The sequence below is a fragment of the Babylonia areolata genome, chromosome 11 (assembly GCF_041734735.1).
Source record: "Babylonia areolata isolate BAREFJ2019XMU chromosome 11, ASM4173473v1, whole genome shotgun sequence".
NCBI lineage: Eukaryota > Metazoa > Mollusca > Gastropoda > Neogastropoda > Buccinidae > Babylonia > Babylonia areolata.
Genome location: NC_134886.1, coordinates 9,279,774 through 9,299,172, shown reverse-complemented (window position 1 = coordinate 9,299,172; position 19,399 = coordinate 9,279,774). Strand labels below are relative to the sequence as shown.

Below are 19,399 nucleotides of genomic sequence, written 5' to 3'. Positions count from 1 at the left end.
GGTGAGGAAAATCGGAGTAGAGTGCAGAAAGGGCCTTTCCGAAGAACACAACACTATGCCGAAACAGGGCCTCGAACTCTGATCACTGGTGAACACTGGCACTGGATCAGAAGGCCATTCTTTAACCCATTCTTTTACGGCGCTTCACTTTATTCACCATGGAGCAAATCGATTTCCTCTGCTCTTGTTCTGTGTGTACGTGTCGAGTGAAAGGTATATTGACATAATTTCTGTTATGATGTGTTGTGTAGTGATTATCTTCAGTCCCAAAGCTGGTCCATTGTTCGATGACTGATTGGTGGTAAATAATGTTTTGTGTATTTGTTCAGCTGTGTGTGCCGGTGTACGCGCAACTGAAGTAGCCATATAAGGACATACTGTACAAACATGTCTGTTCTTATCAGTTATACATAAAGTTTATAATGAATAAAATAAATTCTCTAGAACGGAGCTTTAGTGCATTCTTCATTAATTTTTTGTGTTACAATAAATTGCAATGGAACGAAGGGAAGTATCAATGGACGTGCGGGAATGACAAAAGAGATAGTGATAAGAATGGCGACTATGCCACTGTGTGATAAAATATTCGTGTAGTTTTACGTACTTTCACACACTGCATCCCCTATAGTTAACCCTCTTTTGTCTTTGGTTTCCCTGTATTCGTCGGTCCCAGTATACCACATGGTTCCATTCTCTCTCCATCTACCTTTCTCTGTAACAGTCTCCATGTCTATCTCCGTCTGCCCTTAATCTAGTCTATCTTGCTTTGTTAGTTTTCTCCCTGTCTGTACAGGCCTCATGTCTGTCTTGCTGTTCCTCTTGTAGTCAGTTATATGCTGTGTCTGTCTCCCCTATCTTAGTCCCCAGTCTGTGTCAGTGTCCCTTTCCCCTCTCTCCCCTTTCAGTGTCCCCAGTCTGTGTCAGTGTCCCTTTCCCCTCTCTCCCCTTTCAGTATCCACAGTCAATGTCCCTTTCCCCTCTCTCTCCCCTTTCAGTGTCCTCAGTCTGTGTCAGTGTCCCTTTCCCCTCTCTCCCCTTTCAGTGTCCCCTGTCTGTGTCAGTGTCCCTTTCCCCTCTGTCCCCTTTCAGTATCCACAGTCAGTGGACCTTTCCCCTCTCTCCCATTTCAGTGTCTGTCTTATCTGTTTCTTGTGTGTATGTATGCGTGGATGATTGGTGTTGTTATCATGTGCTACCATTCAAATTGCACAGACACTTGGTAATATTTACACCGGTTTAATCCACCATCTTGATCTAGATATCCCGTCACGCTTCCTGTGACCTTTGACTCTTTATAGTAGTTATTTCCCTTGTATTACTATCTAGGTATAGACAAGACAGTGTCCACAGTCTGTGTCAGTGTCCCTTTCCCCTCTCAGTGTCTACAGTCTTTGTCCCTTTCCCCTCTGTCCCATTTCAGTGTCCACAGTCTGTGTCATTGCCCCTTTCCCTTTCCCCTCTCTCCACAGTCTGTGTCAGTGTCCCTTTCCCTTTCCCCTCTCTCCACAGTCTGTGTCATTGCCCCTTTCCCTTTCCCCTCTCTCCACAGTCTGTGTCAGTGTCCCTTTCCCGTCTGTCCACAGTCTGTGTCAGTGTCCCTTTCCCCTCTCTCCACAGTCAGTGTCAGTGTCCCTTTCCCCTCTCTCCACAGTCTGTGTCAGTGTCCCTGTCCCCTCTCTCCATAGTCTGTGTGTCCCTTTCCCCTGTCTTCTATATCCGTCTCCACACTGCAGGCTGTGTCTCTCGTTCTCTTTCTCAACAACTTCTTGTCTTCGTTTCCCCTTTGCTTCACAGCCTGCCTGTCCGTCTCAGTTTTCCACTGTCTCAGTTTCCACGGCTGTTTCGACTGTGTCTGTCTCCCTATATTGTCTTTGTCCGTGTCTGTGTCATTTGTTTGAGTTCCTCTTAATCGTCTGCGGTTGTTCCAGGCTGTGTCTTTCAGTCTGTGTACGACTTTCTTTTGTCTCCACGGTTTCCCATATCCTTCTGCTGTCTCCGAGGTCTCTCTGTCTCCCCTTTCCCCACAGTGTCATGTCAGTCCCCTTCTGTGTCTTCGTCAGTCCAGTCCATTGTTTATCTTTGTCTCTGTCTTCACTGTCTCCCGCCTCTTTTTCTCCCTATATTCACCATTTTTCAGCTGTGCTGTATGTGCATAACAGCATTTCGACTGTGGTTGTTTTTTGGGTTTTTTTCACATTTGAAGGCGTCCAGGATTCGAACCCACGACTTTCTGATTGCGAGTTCGTCGCTCAACCAACAGAGCCACGCAGGCATCTGAAGGGTACAACAAAACTAAAACAAATAAATCTTCATGAACTGTGCTCAAACTTGGCATTCACTGACAACTTGCATCTTCACTAAAACCCTCGTACCTTCACTCAGTACAAAGAAAAGGAAGCAGACAATGAAGAAGGGCGGTGAAAACGAGAGGGAAGAGGGAGAGGGTTAGAGAGACAAACCAGAAGAATAGGAAGAAAATTACGAGATGAATGACGGATGATTAGAAAGAACTTGAAAAGAAAAGAATAATTGAGACTAGAGATCTCCATGGGGAGATGTCGGCCCTGAGAAGAAAGGGGGGGGGGCAGAAAAGCAAGTCAAGAATGAAAGAAAAGAAATGAGAGAAAGAAACCAATATCAGAGGTCATGGTGATTTATGAGGATATAGCCCCCCTCTCCCTCCCCTCCTCCACACCCATGTCAACGAAAGGGAGCAAACCAAGGTAACGTTACTCTTGCATTTTTTTCGATAGCCTCCCCTATGCGCATTCACATGGACTATCCAGGCATTGATTCTCCCTCTCCATCTCTCTCTCTCTCAACACACACACACACACACACACACACACACACACACACACACACACACACACACACACAACACACACACACACACACACACACACACACACACACACACACACACACACACACACACCTTGTGGTAGTAGTGATCATTTCCCAGTCTGTCTCACCTGGTTTAAGAATCGTGTTAAAATTCCAAAGGTAGGACATAAAACTATATTTTATAGGAGATTTAAGAACTTTAAAAATGATGATTTTCTCTCGGATTTTGCAAACTCATCTTTAGATTATGTATATCAGTTAAGAGATCCTGATGAAGCTGTCGAATTTTGGATAAATACATTCTCTTCTGTATATAACAAACATGCACCATTTATTAGGAAAAGAGTTAGACAAGAAACAAAACCACCATGGATAACAAAATAAATTGACACTGAAATTCATTATAGAGATTATTTAAAGATGTATGGATCAAATGAACAATATAAGAAACAAAGAAATAAAGTAAACGCCATGAAACGTAAATCGAAATATAATTATTTTCAGAAAATGTTAGTAAATACAAAAGATTCTCGTCTAATTTGGAAAGCCATCAACAAGCTGAATAATATACATGTGGGGAAAAGACAACAAAACATCACTGATGTAACAGCAGTTCAGTTAAATAATCATTTTGTAACCATTGCTGAAAAAATTATACCAAGCGATAGGACCAGTGAAAATGACCTCTGTATTCTAAAACAGTATACTGACTCAAAGAAAATTCATGTTCCATTTAGTCTTCAACCAGTGACTGTCTTTGATATATGTCAAAGCCTATCACAACTAAAACAATCTGGCACACGAGATTTGGACGGGTTAGATGGACAGATATTAAATGTTTCTTCCCCTGTTATTGATAAGAAATGTTTTCCTTCTAAATTCAAGCAGGCTAGAGTCATTCCACTGTACAAATCAGGTGATTCTTCTGATCCATCTAACTATATGCCAATTTCTGTCTTGTCTGCTCTGTCTAAACCCATTGAAAAACATTTGCAAAAATGTTTATATTCTTATCTCTTTGACAACGACTTAATCCATGAAGACCAGTCTGGTTTCCGTAAAAATCATTCTTGTCATACAGCCCTCATACAGCTCACTGACAGTCTTGTACATAACATAAATGAAAATAAATTCACAGGTCTCCTTTTCATAGATTTTGAAAAAAGCGTTTGATGTAATCAATCACTCCTTGTTACTACGTAAATTAGAAGCTTATAAATTACCACCAGAGTATATTCACCTTATACAATCTTTTCTTTCTGATAGGAAGCAGTTAATAGCAATAAATAATCAAACCTCAAATTTTATATCTATTAATCATGGAGTACCACAGGGATCCATCTTAGGACCAATTTTATTCTCCACTTATGTTAATGACTTACCTTGTTATATGAAATGTAAATGTGAAATGTTTGCAGATGACACATCCTTACATTCAAGCAATTCAGACGCCAGTAAACTAACTAATGAACTCCAAGATAATATTCAGAAACTTAATGACTGGACACACTTGAATCACATGTCCTTGAATGCTCAGAAAACGAAGTGCATGTATGTATGTGCACGTCAAAAAAGACAAAAAATGAAACATAACTTCAAACCACTATTCCTAGGCGTAAATAAAATTGAAGAGGTAGATTCACATAAAATTCTAGGTGCCATTATTGATAAAGATCTATCTTGGACTGATCATACGAAGTACTTAAGTAAACGTCTCTCAAATAGAATACTTCAACTAACAAAAATCAAAAAGATCCTTAATGTCCATTCACGAAAGTTCTTTTTCTGTGCACATATTCTGCCAGTAATCGATTATACATCAACTTTATGGGACAGCTGTAGCCTCTCAAACTTGAAGTTTATTCACCGTATGTATAAAAGAGCACTGAAAATAGTATTGTTGAAACCGAACTCCCTGACCCCAATGGACTATAAACAACTTAATATATTATCCTTTCACAACAGGCTGTACTTCAACAAAGCTGCTTGCATGCATAATGTTATGTATGGAAATGCTCCAAAAAAGATTGCAAACACATTTAAAACTAATGAACACAGACACAACTACATGCTCTGTATACCCAGACCTAGAAACCACCTTTACAAATCCAGCTTCTGTACTCTGGTGGAAAATTATGGAATAATCTCCCACTCACTCTGAAAAGTATCGTAAATAAAAACGTGTTTAAGAAAAATCTGAAGAATCACCTCATTGAAAATAATTAACAGTAATACAAATTTTGACCTGTTAGTCTAATATTCCTATTAATTGTGAAATGTTTTGTATATGCTTGTGTTGGCAAGGATTTTGCACTAAATGGGGGAACATGTGCATGTGGATGGGGTGGGCATGGGGTAATTGTGTCCGAGAATTTGTATTCAGTGGTGTGTGTGTGTGTGTGTGTGTGTGTGTGTGTGTGTGTGTGTCACAATATTTTTGTATATATATATGCATTTTGTTGTTGTTGTTGCTCTTCATCTGCTTGTTTCTTCTCTCTCTCTCTCTCTCTCTCTCTCTCTCTCTCTCTCTCTCTCTCTCTCTCTCTCTCTCTCTCTCTCTCTCTCTCTCTCTCTCTCTCTCCTTTTTTTCTTCTATTTTTTCTTTCTTTTCCCTTCTCTTTAATAATTTTTTTAAAATTATTATTTTCATTGATGGCTTGATGTAAAAAAAGCAATTGTTGCTTATTCAATTTACCATCATGAAATAAAATCTTGACTTGACTTGACTTGACTTCACACACACACAGACACACACACACACACGTCCACAGAGCTCTCCTGACACATGTGTACACTTACACACACGCGCACGCATACACGCACACACTGAACACACGTTAGGATTCGGTGGGTTCAAGTTATGCAAGCAGAAACATACCCATGCAGCATGCATACCCACCCACGAAAACGGAGTATGGCTGCCTACATCAGTGGCGCGGGGTAAAAACTCTCGTACGCCAAAAAGCCCACTCGTGCCACTGAGTGTGTACAAGTAAACGTGGGCAGAGTTGCAGCCCACGAACGAAGAAGACTGAAGATGCCCTCCCCCCTTCCCCCCACGCCCTCCCCCCCCCCCCCCCCCCCCCCCCCCCCCCCGCCCCTCGAGTCACCCCCCTCCTCCACACCCCTCACCCCCCTCCTCCCCGCATACACAACTAGTCTCACCCGTGTTCGTCAGTCTGGTTGTTGTTCCTTGTCCGTCATACCACACCATTGATCGCCTCAAATAAATAAGCCTGGTATAGAGAGGGAGCGGCCGTTAGTCTAGTATGACGCGCGATGCTTTGCAAATCAAACGAATATTGGCATCATTACCAAACCAACATTGCGCACATTTCTTCAAAACGGAACAGAGCCTCTGTGGGCTTTTCCAAATACAATAGACTGAGCAGCACGCCGCTTGAAATCAGAGATCTTTTCCCATCCCTCCTGCGGCCAATCAGTGGCAGCCTGTGTTTGTGTGTGTGTGTGTGTGTGTGTGTGTGTGTCAGTGTGTGTGTGTGTGTGTGCAGTGTGTGAGTGTGTGTGTGTGTGTGCGTGCGTGCGTGCCGTGCGCGCGCGCGTGCTTGCCAGTGTGGGTCTGTGTAAACGTTTGTCAGTGTGCGTGTATGCGTGCGCGCGAGTGTGTAAGTGTACACATGTGGCAGGAGGACTGTGTGTGTGTGTGTGTGTACCAGTGTGTCAGTCGGCTGTATGTTTTACATTTATTTGCTTATTTATTTATCATTATTGTCTTTTTTTCTTTTTTTTTATTGTTGTTATTATTATTATTATTTCTTTTTCTTGGGTTACACGGCTGCTGGTCAGGCATCTGCTTAGCAGATGTGGTGTAGCGTATATGGATTTGTCCGAACGCAGCCGGTGATGCCTCCTCGAGCTACTGATACTGATACTTATCTTTCTATCCGGCTGTCTGTTCGATCGTCTCTTTGTCAGTTTTTTGGCACCCAGTCTTTTCTGCCGGCATGTCTGTCTGTCTGTGCCTTTCTGTTCCCATCCTTCTCCTCTCTGTCTCTGTCTCTCTGTGTCTCCTTTCTTTCTTTCTTTCTCTCTGTTTTAGTTAACGTGTCATGTGTGGTAACTGATGCGCGGCTGTGCGGTGTGGTGTCGTGGTGTGATGTAGTGGTGGTCATGCGGCTTTGTTAAACTTATAGTCCCGTTGGGTTAATGTTATAAGAATGGGTTTCTTTTTTGTTTTGTTTTTGGTTTTTTTGTTGTTGTTTTTTTTGTGGGGGGTGGGGGTGGGGCGGGTAGGTTAACACCTATATGTTTTAGAGTTGGGGAGTTAGTGAATTAGATATTGAATGAATTAAATCAGTGAACGCGGCACACACACATTGACGGTCAAACTAGAGAGAGACTGAGAAAGAGAGATAAGAGAGATCGAGAGACTTGTTGACTTGTGCTGTTGATAAAACATGATTTTGCGCCTTATAAATACTATTATTATTAGTAGTAGTATTTTTATGTATTTATCTGTTTTCAAAAAAATATTTACTTGTTTTATTTATTTATTTTTTTATTCAGTTTATTTTATTTTTGTTATTTTATTTTATTTCATTTTATTTGTTTTTTTTGTTTTTGTTTTTTGTTTTTAATTTTTTTTTTCTCTCTCTCTCTCTCAAGGCCTGACTAAGCGCGTTGGGTTACGCTGCTGGTCAGGCATCTGCCTGGCAGATGTGGTGTAGCGTATTATGGATGTGACCGAACGCAGTGACGCCTCCTTGAGCTACTGATACTGATACTAAACACGTAAGCCTTGGCATAATGGACAAGAGTAAAGAGCTTTGAGAATAACCGACCGCTTTATTTTCCCTGATAAGCAGATAAGTCGTTCAAGACAGTTTTCACAGTTCAAGGTAAGTTAGGTTGGTCAAGGCTGGGGCAAGGGGGTAAACTCTGTATGTAAACTATCCGACCAATGATAACCTTCGCTCATGCCGTGTGTGTCAGCCACGACATAGCAGTCGTCTTACAAACTGGATATTTTACGCTTTCTGCACAGTCTTTCTTTTACTTCATTTCTACAATTGGCCAGAGTCAGTCGGGTGAGTTCACGACAGAAATTGCGAACATCTGCAGGGCATTTGGTTTTCTCATTCATTCATGCATTTTTACAATATCGCTACCAAAGCTGAAACCCTAACAAAATATTTGTTGCGTGCAGTCTGGTCTGTTGACACAAGACGCACGTTCGTCTGTATGCAAGACGGCCTTTGGTGCTGCGCGGGTCAGTGTGGGTGTTGACCGATTTGTTTGAAATCGGACAGTGGTTTAGTATCAGAGGAAGACGTAACCATACGCAAGAAAAGAGAAAAAAAGATGGAAAATCCACATATCTCTTCCTCTCCACTCTCAGTGCGACAGGCGGAGTGAACGTCCACGCCTTGTGATCACTTTTTTGTTGTTGTTTTTTGCTGTTGTTTTTGTTGTTGGAAGATACTGCACACAAAAAGAAAAAAAAGATTTAAAAAAAAAAGAGAGAGAAGAAGACGTTTAAAACCAACAGCAGCAAGAAAATAGAATATTTATCAATAGTTGTTGTCAGTGGTTGGTCATATATACGTGAAGTGTTTTTCTCCTTTATTTGTTATTCTGTCATATTCTTTTATAATACTTGACCCAGACAATTTTGTTAGCATCTGCATGGCGTTTCATTATTTCTGGTTATTTTACTATCTTTTGTGGTAAGGAAAAAAAGAGAAGCAAACGTGGTAACCAAGTGATTTAAAAAAAAAAATCTATATTGTATATTATTAAAGGCTTTCCTTGAGCAGGTATGTGGTTCTAACATATATTGATTTTTTTTTATTCCACACACACACACACACACACACACAAACATATATATATATATATATATATTATATATAACAGATCTGATAATAGATAATGAACATTGTATACCTGTATTTTACTTGTAATTTTTTTATAATTTAAATTCCATTTATATATTACTTGATTTCATTCATTAAACAGGATATATCCACAATTCTGGCAAAATTGCCTTCTTCAAGCAGGAACTTAAACCAAAACATGTAAGTAGTTTGATAGCTGTATACAAATATGCAACATAGACACAGACACACACACACGCACGCACGCACGCACATCGAATCGCATATATATCTACATTCTTGAACACACACACACACTCACACTTTTTTTCTCTCCTCATTTGGCATGCAATTTCTCTTCTTATTTCAAAAATGTTTTCCATAGTTTCCAGAAACCAATTAATAATTGTTTTGTTTTGATTTCCTTTTCACAGTTCACTTTGAATACCATTTCATGTGAATATTTTACGACAGAAAAGTAATCTCTTTTTTTTAATCACCCCAACAAAAATATCATATATAAAGTTTGAAAGAAAAAAAGTGTGTTTTTCTTCATTAAATATCAATCAAAACAAAGCAGCAACAACAACCGATTTGTTTGGTATTCTTTCCTCCTGTTCCACCCAAAAGTTGCAGAACTTGACAGAATACTTTATTATCTCGAGAAGAGAAATCCATATGTGTTGTATTCTATACAAACAGTGCACAAAAATCACAGTCAGTCGATACAAATATATAGACGGCATAGAATGCTTAAGTGCTTAGTTGATGTGAACCTCACATACAACATTCCACAACCAACCATACACATGCAGTGACCACAGTCTCATGGTCAGTCAGTATGAATACATAAAAGACAAGAAATGCTTTAAGTTCTAAGTTGATATGAGCCTCACATACAATAATTACATCCATACACATGCAATGATTGGTCACACAGTCATTCAGTATAAATATGTAAAAGACATAAAATGCTTCCAGGGTGTGGAGGAAACAGTGCAGACGGCCACAATGGACAGGAAGCCTCCCAGCCAGACACTGGACAGTACCACCAGGATCAGTGATTCTGTCTATGGCTCCATGGCAGCACAGTAAGTGGGTCTGCAATCCGTCTTCTGGTCTTCTCCAGCTGTTTCACTCTGTGAGTCTATGTCTCTCTTTGAAGAAGAACAATTACATAACCGCTGTTTTCTTTTTTCTTTTTTTCTTCCATCAATATCACCGGAACCTGTTATAAAGCATTATGCAAACGTGGCTTCCACTGTTATGAAACATTATGCAACTGTTTATTTTATTTTATTTTTTTTTGTGTGTGTTTTTTTTTTTTTTTTTTTTTGTTGTTGTTGTTGTTGTTATTTTATTTTATTTATTTATTTGTTATTTTATTTTATTTGATTTTATTTTTCTCAAGGCCTGACTAATCACGTTGGATTACACTGCTGGTCAGATGTGGTGTAGCAGATTTGACTGGATTTGACCGAATGCAGTGACGCCTCCTTGAGCTACTGATACTGATACTGACCTGCTTAGCCAGCCAAGTGATGAGGGCAGGGAGTGTGAGGAAACTGTGACAGACCCTTGGCCAACTCTCAACTTGGAATGCTGCCAGCGTTTATAGGGAACAGGACTCCCCGTGACCTGGACATTCAAACAGAGAGAGCCATTGTCAAACAGACAAAGAGAGGGACACAGTGTGGTGAGGGTGCTGGGGTGGTGGGGAGGAAGGGGAGCAGCAACAGGATTTGACAGAGCTTTGAGTTTTTCTTTGATATTAAAAAAAAAATTAAAAAAAAAAATTCTGGAGTTTTTTCTTTATTGTTTTAATTCTGTTTTAAGACCCATATGTATATGTACATAGATTTTATATATATATATATATATATATTATATATTATATGTATGTATACATATATATATATATATATATATATATATATATATATATATATATATATACACACACATACATATATAACATTATATGTTCTTTTTTATCTATGTATGAATTACCTGTTTTTGTATAAATGAATAAAAAAAGGAATGACAAATGTTGGCATTTTAGAGTCAGTGAGAGAAAAAACAAATATTGTGAAGTGTGTGTGTGTGTGTGTGTGTGTGTGTGTGTGTGTGTGTGTGATGGCATGTGATGTGATGTGACGGATGAAAAGAGAAGGATAATGAAGTTGATTATCCGCTTTTCAGTTTCATAGGCATGTAATGTGCGTGTGTGATAGTGTGTGTATGTTTGATGTTGTGTTTTTTCAGGGTGGTGGTGAATATCTTTCCACTGTAAGTGATATTATACAAAATGAATTAATTATGGAAAAGAAACAAAATACAAACATTAAGTTTGAATGTATGTATATACTTCACTACTTGCATGTATTAGACTGTGTTTATCATGACTTAACAAGCTTGATACCCCCCCCCCAAAAAAAAAAAAGAAAAAAAAAAAAGAAAAAAACCAAACCCAAACCAGTTGCTGCTTATTCAGTGTAGCTTTTCAACGACAAAAAAAGGGACTTGATTTCAAAAGTAGGTCTAAAAAGTAAAATACGATCTCTGAAACATTATAAAGCATGCTAGTTACATAAAGAAGCGGATCAGTCAAACATGTGAGAGTCATTTTAGAATATTTTCAAGGGATAGATCATAGAGGAATATTTAATGGAAACTGGTCAGTAAGGTTTTGAAGCACTGTCTTGTTCTTGGACACTGAACAAGTAAGTTGTGTGTGTGTTGTGTGTGTGTGTGTGTTTGCGTCTGCTTGCGTGCATGTATGAGTGAGTGTGTTTGTATATTGATGGAGAAGAGGAAAGAGCAGAGGAAGTTCTTTTTCCATTTTGTCTCCTTTTATGGACACTGAGTTCCTTTCTGTATTGATCGAAAACATTGCTTTAATGTTTGTCAACTTGCTTGTAGCATAAGGCTTCTGGATATGAAGAGGATGAAAAGGCTTTTTGAATCCATTTATATACATGATAGGCTTTAATATATACAGTTACACTTACAGCATCTTTGTAAAGCCACATTATAAAACTTTTTTCAATGAAAATCTTTTTGCTTATTTTATCATCTGGCTGATGTGGCCAGGCATTTGTAATGAAACCAGTTTATATGCACAGAAAGAGAGAGAGAATCAGACAGACAGACAGAAAGGCATGTTCATAGCTGTTTAACTCTCGAAACAAAAGGAGGATAGAGACGGAAGAAGGCAAAAAACGTTGATTGAAGACGACTTTCCAATGCTTGGGAGTTGTAAACGATTCAGTGTGTGTGTGTGCAAGCACTGCCCAGTGTGTGGTGTGTTGTGCTGAGGGCAAAAGGTGGTCTTCTCTTCCCACCAGGGGATGTGGAGTTTCAGCGCAAACATGGAGACGGGTCATGGGGGTCTGTTCTGCGTCTGTGCAAATCTTCACCCAGTGGTCACTGCTGAGGCAGGGGGTAGGGCAGGGCAGTGGCTTCCTGAGCTGTTTAGGAAGAGGATGTGCACTGATTTTCCACTCCCCCCAAAAAAATTATCCTCAGTCATAGATCGGAGCTTCATGTGGCCTGATTTCAGTGACATGAAAGCAGCTTGAAATATGAGGTGTCTGAAACTGATAAAGTCTATGAAGTAAATGGCAAGAAATTACTTTTTAAGAATTGACACAGATGCAACAGTGGCAGAAATATAATAGGAAAGTCTTTGAAGTATTGGATTGATGAAAGAAAAAAAAAAGTGCAGCACTTGCAATTTTCAGTAAACTACTTTTGAAGACTCCCCTTACATTACATCACCATGGAGACACTACAGTTCTATTCCAATGTTCTCCAGAACCGGTTTTCTCCCGGAGCGTTCAAACAGCTGTTGGACACAGAGCCCATTGTTTCATCTCCTCCTTTGCCATCAGTTTCATCATCATCATCATCTTCTACAGTCCCTGTTCTTTCTGGTCATGAAGGTGAACGTGCAACCCAGGTGACATCTCCAGGAAATGAAGAATCTATGTCCTTTGACGGCCATCATGGAAACATTTTCATTGCTTACACTCCAGGGAGTATAGCGTCGGTTTTATCCAGTGATGAGGAAGAGCCTGACCATGTTGTTCGTCCACAGAGTGGTGTGTCTGGTTTTTGTGGCGATGAGGAAATCATGTCTTTTCAAGAGAATCAAGCATCATCATTGTCTGTTAGATCCCATTTGACCAGCTGTTTTGAAAGTGAACAGCCAGTGTCCAGTACACAAAGTTATGATGGAAGGTAATTGGTGGTGGTCAAAAATTGAAATATGTAGAAAAAAAAATTATTTCCATGTATGTCTTTCTCTTGCTCTGTGTGGATACATGTGTGTACGTGATTGTGTTCAATCATTTGTGTGTGCGTGTTTGTGCACATACACATATGTATATGAGTATGTGCATGTGATTTTTTTGTTTTTAGAGAGTACTATTAGTGAATAATTTCAAACTAAGCATATCATTTTTCATGAAAAGAGAGCCAACAGATATTTTTTTTTTTTACAGGAATGACAAAGCTTTTAACCATCCAGATTTCAAGCTGTTCAAGAAAACAAAAACAGAGTGCATGCCACTGTGTTCACTTTCCCTTTCCCCTAGTGGTATGAGCCCATTTATATTTGCTCATCCTCACCCCCACTCATCCCTATTTGTCACCACCCCCACCCCCAACCTCAAGTGACCCATGTACACATGGAGATTTTGCACCAGCTGTCCACAGGCAGTTGCAGTAAGTGAAATGCTTGAGCTGAAAGAGTTGAAGAAATTAGTATATTGACTCAAGCATGTGTATACTGAACAACTTAGTCCTTGAGGTTGACTGATTTTTTGTTGTTGTAAACTTTGTATTCAGTTGCTGTTACTGTTTTTTGGTTTCATCTCTTAAAGGTATGTAAGTATTGTCCGTGATGATATGAGGGTTGTGTATTCTTGCTTCAGCTGTTTGTTCATGTTTTTTTGTTGGTCTGTGAGGTCTTACTGTCACTTGTCTGTGTCAGTTCATTGTTAGTTCGGTGGAAATATGTTATCTTAGAGCAGATTGGGAGAAATCAGAATGAGTTTCTTTTTTTTTCTCCTTTTTTTTTTCTTCCAATCAGGAGTAGCAGTAGTTGTCTGTCCCTGCTGAGTGAGAGCGACCTACTGGATGATCCATCCACCAGTGGCTGCAGGTAGGCTCTGTGTGTGTGTGTGTGTGTGTGTGTGTGTGTTTATGTGTGTGCGTGTTTGTGGTACGTGCATATGTGAATATGTGTGTGTGGGTGTGTGTGTGTGGATACATGTGGTTGTATGTGTGTGTGTGTCACTGTGCATGTGGTACGTGTGTGGTGTGTGTGTCTGTGTGTGGGTATGTATGTGTGGGTGTGAGTGAGTGATAGTGCATGCATATTTTAATGTGTATTTGTGTGTGAGTGTTATGTGTTTTGACTGTGTGTGTGTGTGTGTGTGTGTGTGTGTGTGTGTGTGTGACTGACTGCAAGGAAATCAACCCCAGACTACTGCTGCTGACAAGAATGGTCATCAGTGACGTCTGACATCTCACTGTGATAAAAGTCGACCTCACAGGTCAGGATGTCGGTCATCAGTCTTTAGTTGGACTTCTTCTCTTGGGACAGCAATCCTTTTATTCAGCAAAATCCAAAAAGTAGAAAGTACACCTCACATGCTGCACTGTTATCATTTCTTCTTCTTCTTCGTTCATGGGCTGCAACTCCCACGTTTACTTGTATGTACATGAGTGGGCTTTTACGTGTATGACCATTTACCCTGCCATGAAGGCAGCCGTACTCCACTTTCAGAGGTGTGCATATGCTTGTTTCCAAAACCCACCGAATGCTGACATGGATTACAGGATCTTTAACGTGTGTTTTTGATCTTTTGCGTGCATATACACACGAAGGGGGTTCAGGCACTAAGCAGGTTTGCACATAATTATGTTGACCTGGGAGATCGCAAAAATCTCCTCCCTTTACCCACCAGGCGCTGTTACCGAGATTTGAACCCGGGACCCTCAGATTGAAAGTCCAACGCTTTAACCACTCAGCTATTGCGCCCTGATGTCATTTCACTGAAAAGGGTTCAGCAGTTAAGGAGTTAACCCCATGATTGTTCTGACAAGTATGCTCATCAGTGAAGGGCTGTCATGTTATTTGCACTTCATCCTCATGGGATTGCATTATTTTAGTTCAGCAGAATCGTTTTTCCACCATTCAAAATGATACACAAGTTGCATGCACAACTTCCACTGTTATAACTCATGGAACAGCCTTCTGAATATTCATATTAGTAACAATGGTTTGATCTTAATTGTTTATGTTCTTTTTTCTTTTCACATAATTAAAAAAAAAAATTTATTACACATGTTGTACTGTATCAGTGTATGTCAAAAAAGAACTTTAAAATCTGAATTGCAATTTAGATAGATGCCAGACTGATCTTGTTTCACAAGGAAGGTTCAGCAGTTAAGGGGTTAAACTCTTCACTGTTGAATGTTGTTGAACTGAGATCACTGTGACATGAAACCATCCCAGAATGGAACACACTGCCCCAGGAGGTTGTCACAGCCCAGTCGTTGACTGCTTTAAGTCCAGACTGGCCTTCTGCCTGTGAAAAAACAGAGTAGGTTTACCCCACCGCCCCCTCCACCCCCGCAACCCACTCCCCCCCCCCACTTTCCCCCAACACTTTTGTTCAGTTACCCCCTGTCTCCCAGCAAGCCCCCCACTCCCACCCCCCTATTTTTCTTTTTTTTTCCCCACTAGTACAAGGCTAGGGCTGTGCCGGTCAGGCATATTCCCCGGGGACCACTACGGTAGCCAGACTGGCCTAGCTGGAGGTGCGAATACACCAGTGGACTGCGTCCATTCTCCCTTATCAATTATTAGCATATCCCTTGGCAGACCAGTTAAATTGCGCCCAACAGCAGTGTCCCATAAAATGACAATTTTCATCAAAATACTGATGTTGGTCGTCAAGTGGAAGAAGAGGAAGAAGAAACTGAAGTTCACCTATTACTTTTTGTGTACTTACCAATTGTCCACTTTGTTTTGCTCAACAAAAGTAGTACAATCCTATGAGGAAGAAGTCCAAACCAGAAAGGCAACAAACACCCTGACCTGTAAGCTGTGCCTTATCAGACAGCCCTTTACTGACAAACATACTCGCCAGCTGTCCTCAATTCCTCTTGGCCGAGACAGAGGGGATGTAATTTGGGCACAGATTTTTCTCCACTATTATCAAATTCTAGCCCTGGTAGTCAGAACAGCATTTGCCTTCTCTGCTGTTCTGACGGTCATGGTCAGACACGACTGACTGTCATACAATGGTGTAATTGATTTTGTTGAACAAAGGTAATACCATGCTTATAAGGTCTTGGGTTCGATCCTGGTCTCACCCTTTCACCCAAGTTTGACTGGAAAATCGACGGGCGCAATAGCCGAGTGGTTAAAGCGTTGGACTTTCAATCTGAGGGTCCCGGGTTCGAATCACGGTGACGGCGCCTGGTGGGTAAAGGGTGGAGATTTTTCTGATCTCCCAGGTCAACACATGTGCAGACCTGCTAGTGCCTGAACCCCCTTCGTGTGTACATGCAAGCAGAAGATCAAATACGCACGTTAAAGATCCTGTAATCCATGTCAGCGTTCGGTGGGTTATGGAAACAAGAACATACCCAGCATGCACACCCCCGAAAGCGGAGTATGGCTGCCTACATGGTGGGGTAAAAACGGTCATACACGTAAAAGCCCACTCGTGTGCATACGAGTGAACGTGGGAGCTGCAGCCCACGAACGCAGAAGAAGAAGAAAAAGAAGAAGACTGGAAAATCAAACTAACGTAAATGTTGTTCTCCAGCAAACTTATGCAGAATAAATCCACTGTGGTAGGTTCATAGATATGATATAGATATGATATACGCATGGCCTCAAGGCCAAACTACCACGATAGGTTTTGCTGCTGGTTGGGCATCGGCAGTCCTCTTGTACGGCTCTGAAGTATGGTGAACAACCAAGATGAGCACAAACAATCTACAGGTCTGCACCACATTTTAAACATCAGATGGCCGGAGACCATATCAAATGCCTGCTTCTGGAGAAGAACCAACCAGGTGCCCATCGGTGAGGGGGTTAGGAAGAGGAAATGGGGCTGGAAAAGCCACACCCTGCGAAAGCCTCCAGACGACATCACAAGACAGGTACTAGACTGGAACCCACAAGGAAAAGAGGAGAGTGGGCAGACCAAAGCAGACCAGGAGAAGCAGCACGGAGGATGAGATGAAGGCAGCCGGATGGACATGGGCCTGGCTGAAGAGAGGACAGCCCCAAACCGAGTCCGCTGGAGGAGTACTGTTGCAGCCCTATGCTCCACACAGAGTCAAGATAAGTCAAGTCTAGCACATGTGGTGAGCATATAAATGGATCTGTGTCCAAACGCATTGACGCCTTATTGAGAAAGTGTTGGGTTACGCTGCTGGCCAGGCATCTGCTTGGCAGATGTGGTGTTTGGATTTGTCCGAACGCAATGACGCCTCCTTGAGTTAACTAAGTATCAGTATCAGTAGATCAAGGAGGCGTCACTGCGTTCGGACAAATCCATATACACTACACCACATCTGCCAAGCAGATGCCTGACCAGCAGCGTAACCCAACACGCTTAGTCAGGCCTTGAGAAAAAATAAATAAATAAATAAATAAAATAAAATAAAATAAAATAATTAAAAAAATTAACAAAACAAAACAAACAAACAAAAAAATTAATAAAATAACTAAACTGAACTGAAATGAAAACTTGGATCTGTGTGTGGACAGCAGTGAGATGGGGTCCCATCTGCGCAGCAAGGAGAAGAAGCGACAGAAGGTGAAGGCCTTGCTGAAGGAGCTGAAGGGCATGGTGCCCCAGCAGCCCAGGGGAGACAAGCCATGCACCCTCAGCACGCTGGACTATGTGGTCAGCAGCATGCGCAGGATTACTGGTAGGTTGTGTGTGTGTGTGTGTTTGGGGTTGTTTGACGGGTGTATGTGTGTATGTGTGTGTTTTAGGGGTTGTTTTGTGAGTGTGTGTGTGTGTGAGAGTGTGTGTGTGTGTATGTGTGTGGGAGTGTGTATTTGTGTGTGTGTGTGTGTGTGTTTTTGGGGGTTGTTTTGTGTGTGTGTGTGTTTATGTGTTTTGTGGGTTGTTTTATGTGTGTGTGTGTTGGGGGTTGTTTGTGTGTGTGTGTGAGTGTGTTTGTGTGTAAATGGATATACATTTGGTTTTTTCATGCAAGTAGTTTCAGTTCTAAAAAATTAACTTTTTTCCTTTTTAAAAGGAAAAAAAATCTCTGTCATTTTCCCACCACAGATCAAATTCAAAACCTTCAGATTGAAGGATCAAATGATCTAACCACTGGGCTTTTGCCGAGTGTTACTATCTCACTCCCAGCCTGTGTGACTGGGGTGGGTGTGGTTTGGTTGCAATGTTCCAGAGCAGCAAGGGCAAGAAAGGAGCCACAGCATAAAGCCGTCTTTGCCCTTGGACACTGCGTCTGTGCCTCTTCTGCAGGATACTGAGTCAGTGGAGGTTGGAAATGGCAACACTGGCTCTGATCTCACAGTAAGAGTGAGTTGTTTGATGAGCACATGTTTGAATCACTGAGTTGGTTGATGGAAGTAATACTTGTTCTTCTAATCTCAGATGAATTGACTGCAGTGTTCTTGGAAAATGTAACCATTAGAATTTGTAGGTACACGTTCTCTGATTCTGGGTAGATATGGAAGAAAATTTGCTAACTCTGAATCAAAACTCTGAGCTTGATTGTATGGTTCTGTGGTTTCACAACAGCTTCCTCAATGAAACTGATAGACAAAAGTCTTCACTCTCACCCTGTCCAACCCATGACTTTAATGTATCAGTTCAGAAACTACTGAAATATAATGCACAAGCAAGTTGAAATTTTCACTTCTGAGTTTGAAAACTTCCTTCTAGGCCATTAGAATCACTTAGTTTTGATGAAGAGTCTGTCTTAATTGTTCTCTTTATGAACATTTTGCATTCTGTACAATTCTTTGTTTGGAGTTGTCATAAATAGTGCTGTTAGCGTGTATTTTTAGTGGTTGTGTCTGTGGCTGGGTTGGTCTGTTTGTGTTTTCTAGTTGTTGTTTTTGTTTGGGTTTTTTTTTGGGGGGGGTTTCTTTTTATTCTCACATTTTTCTCTGCTTGGAAGAGTCTGTAGATGGGAGCAATAGCCAAGTGGTTAAAGTGTTGGATTTTCAGTCTGAGGGTCCCGGGTTCGAATCACGGTGACGGTGCCTGGTGAGTAAAGGGTGGAGATTTTTCCGATCTCCCAGGTCAGCATATGTGCAGACCTCCTAGTGCCTGAATCCCCTTCGTGTGTATACGCAAGCAGAAGTTCAAATACGCACGTTAAAGATCCTGTAATCCATGTCAGCGTTCGGTGGGTTATGGAAACAACAACATACCCAGCATGCACACCCTGAAAGCGGAGTATGGCTGTCTATATGGCGGGGTAAAAACAGTCATGCACATAAAAACCCACTCGTGTAAATACAAGTGAACGTGGGAGTTGCAGCCCACAAATGCAGAAGAAGAAAAGGAGGAAGAGTCTGTCTTGCTGAAAAAATGGGAATGCACTGTATTGTTCCTCACGTTTGATTAAAAAGCAGTTTGTTTGGTGAGTCGGGTTGTGTCCTCAAAAACTTTTTGCAGCCTTGTGATGCAGAATAG

At 41.0% G+C, this 19,399-nt stretch overlaps 1 protein-coding gene across 1 annotated transcript in view; it reads left to right on the top strand.

Annotated features, from left to right (window-relative positions):
• LOC143287137 (uncharacterized) overlaps positions 1-19,399 on the top strand; it is a 21,526-nt gene extending 2,127 nt beyond the window's left edge. Inside the window, exons 2-6 of the mRNA XM_076595082.1 lie at positions 9,666-9,775; positions 13,780-13,851; positions 17,485-17,648; positions 18,141-18,268; positions 19,382-19,399. Coding sequence (XP_076451197.1) covers positions 9,666-9,775; positions 13,780-13,851; positions 17,485-17,648; positions 18,141-18,268; positions 19,382-19,399 — 492 coding nt within the window. The remainder of the gene's footprint in view (positions 1-9,665; positions 9,776-13,779; positions 13,852-17,484; positions 17,649-18,140; positions 18,269-19,381) is intronic.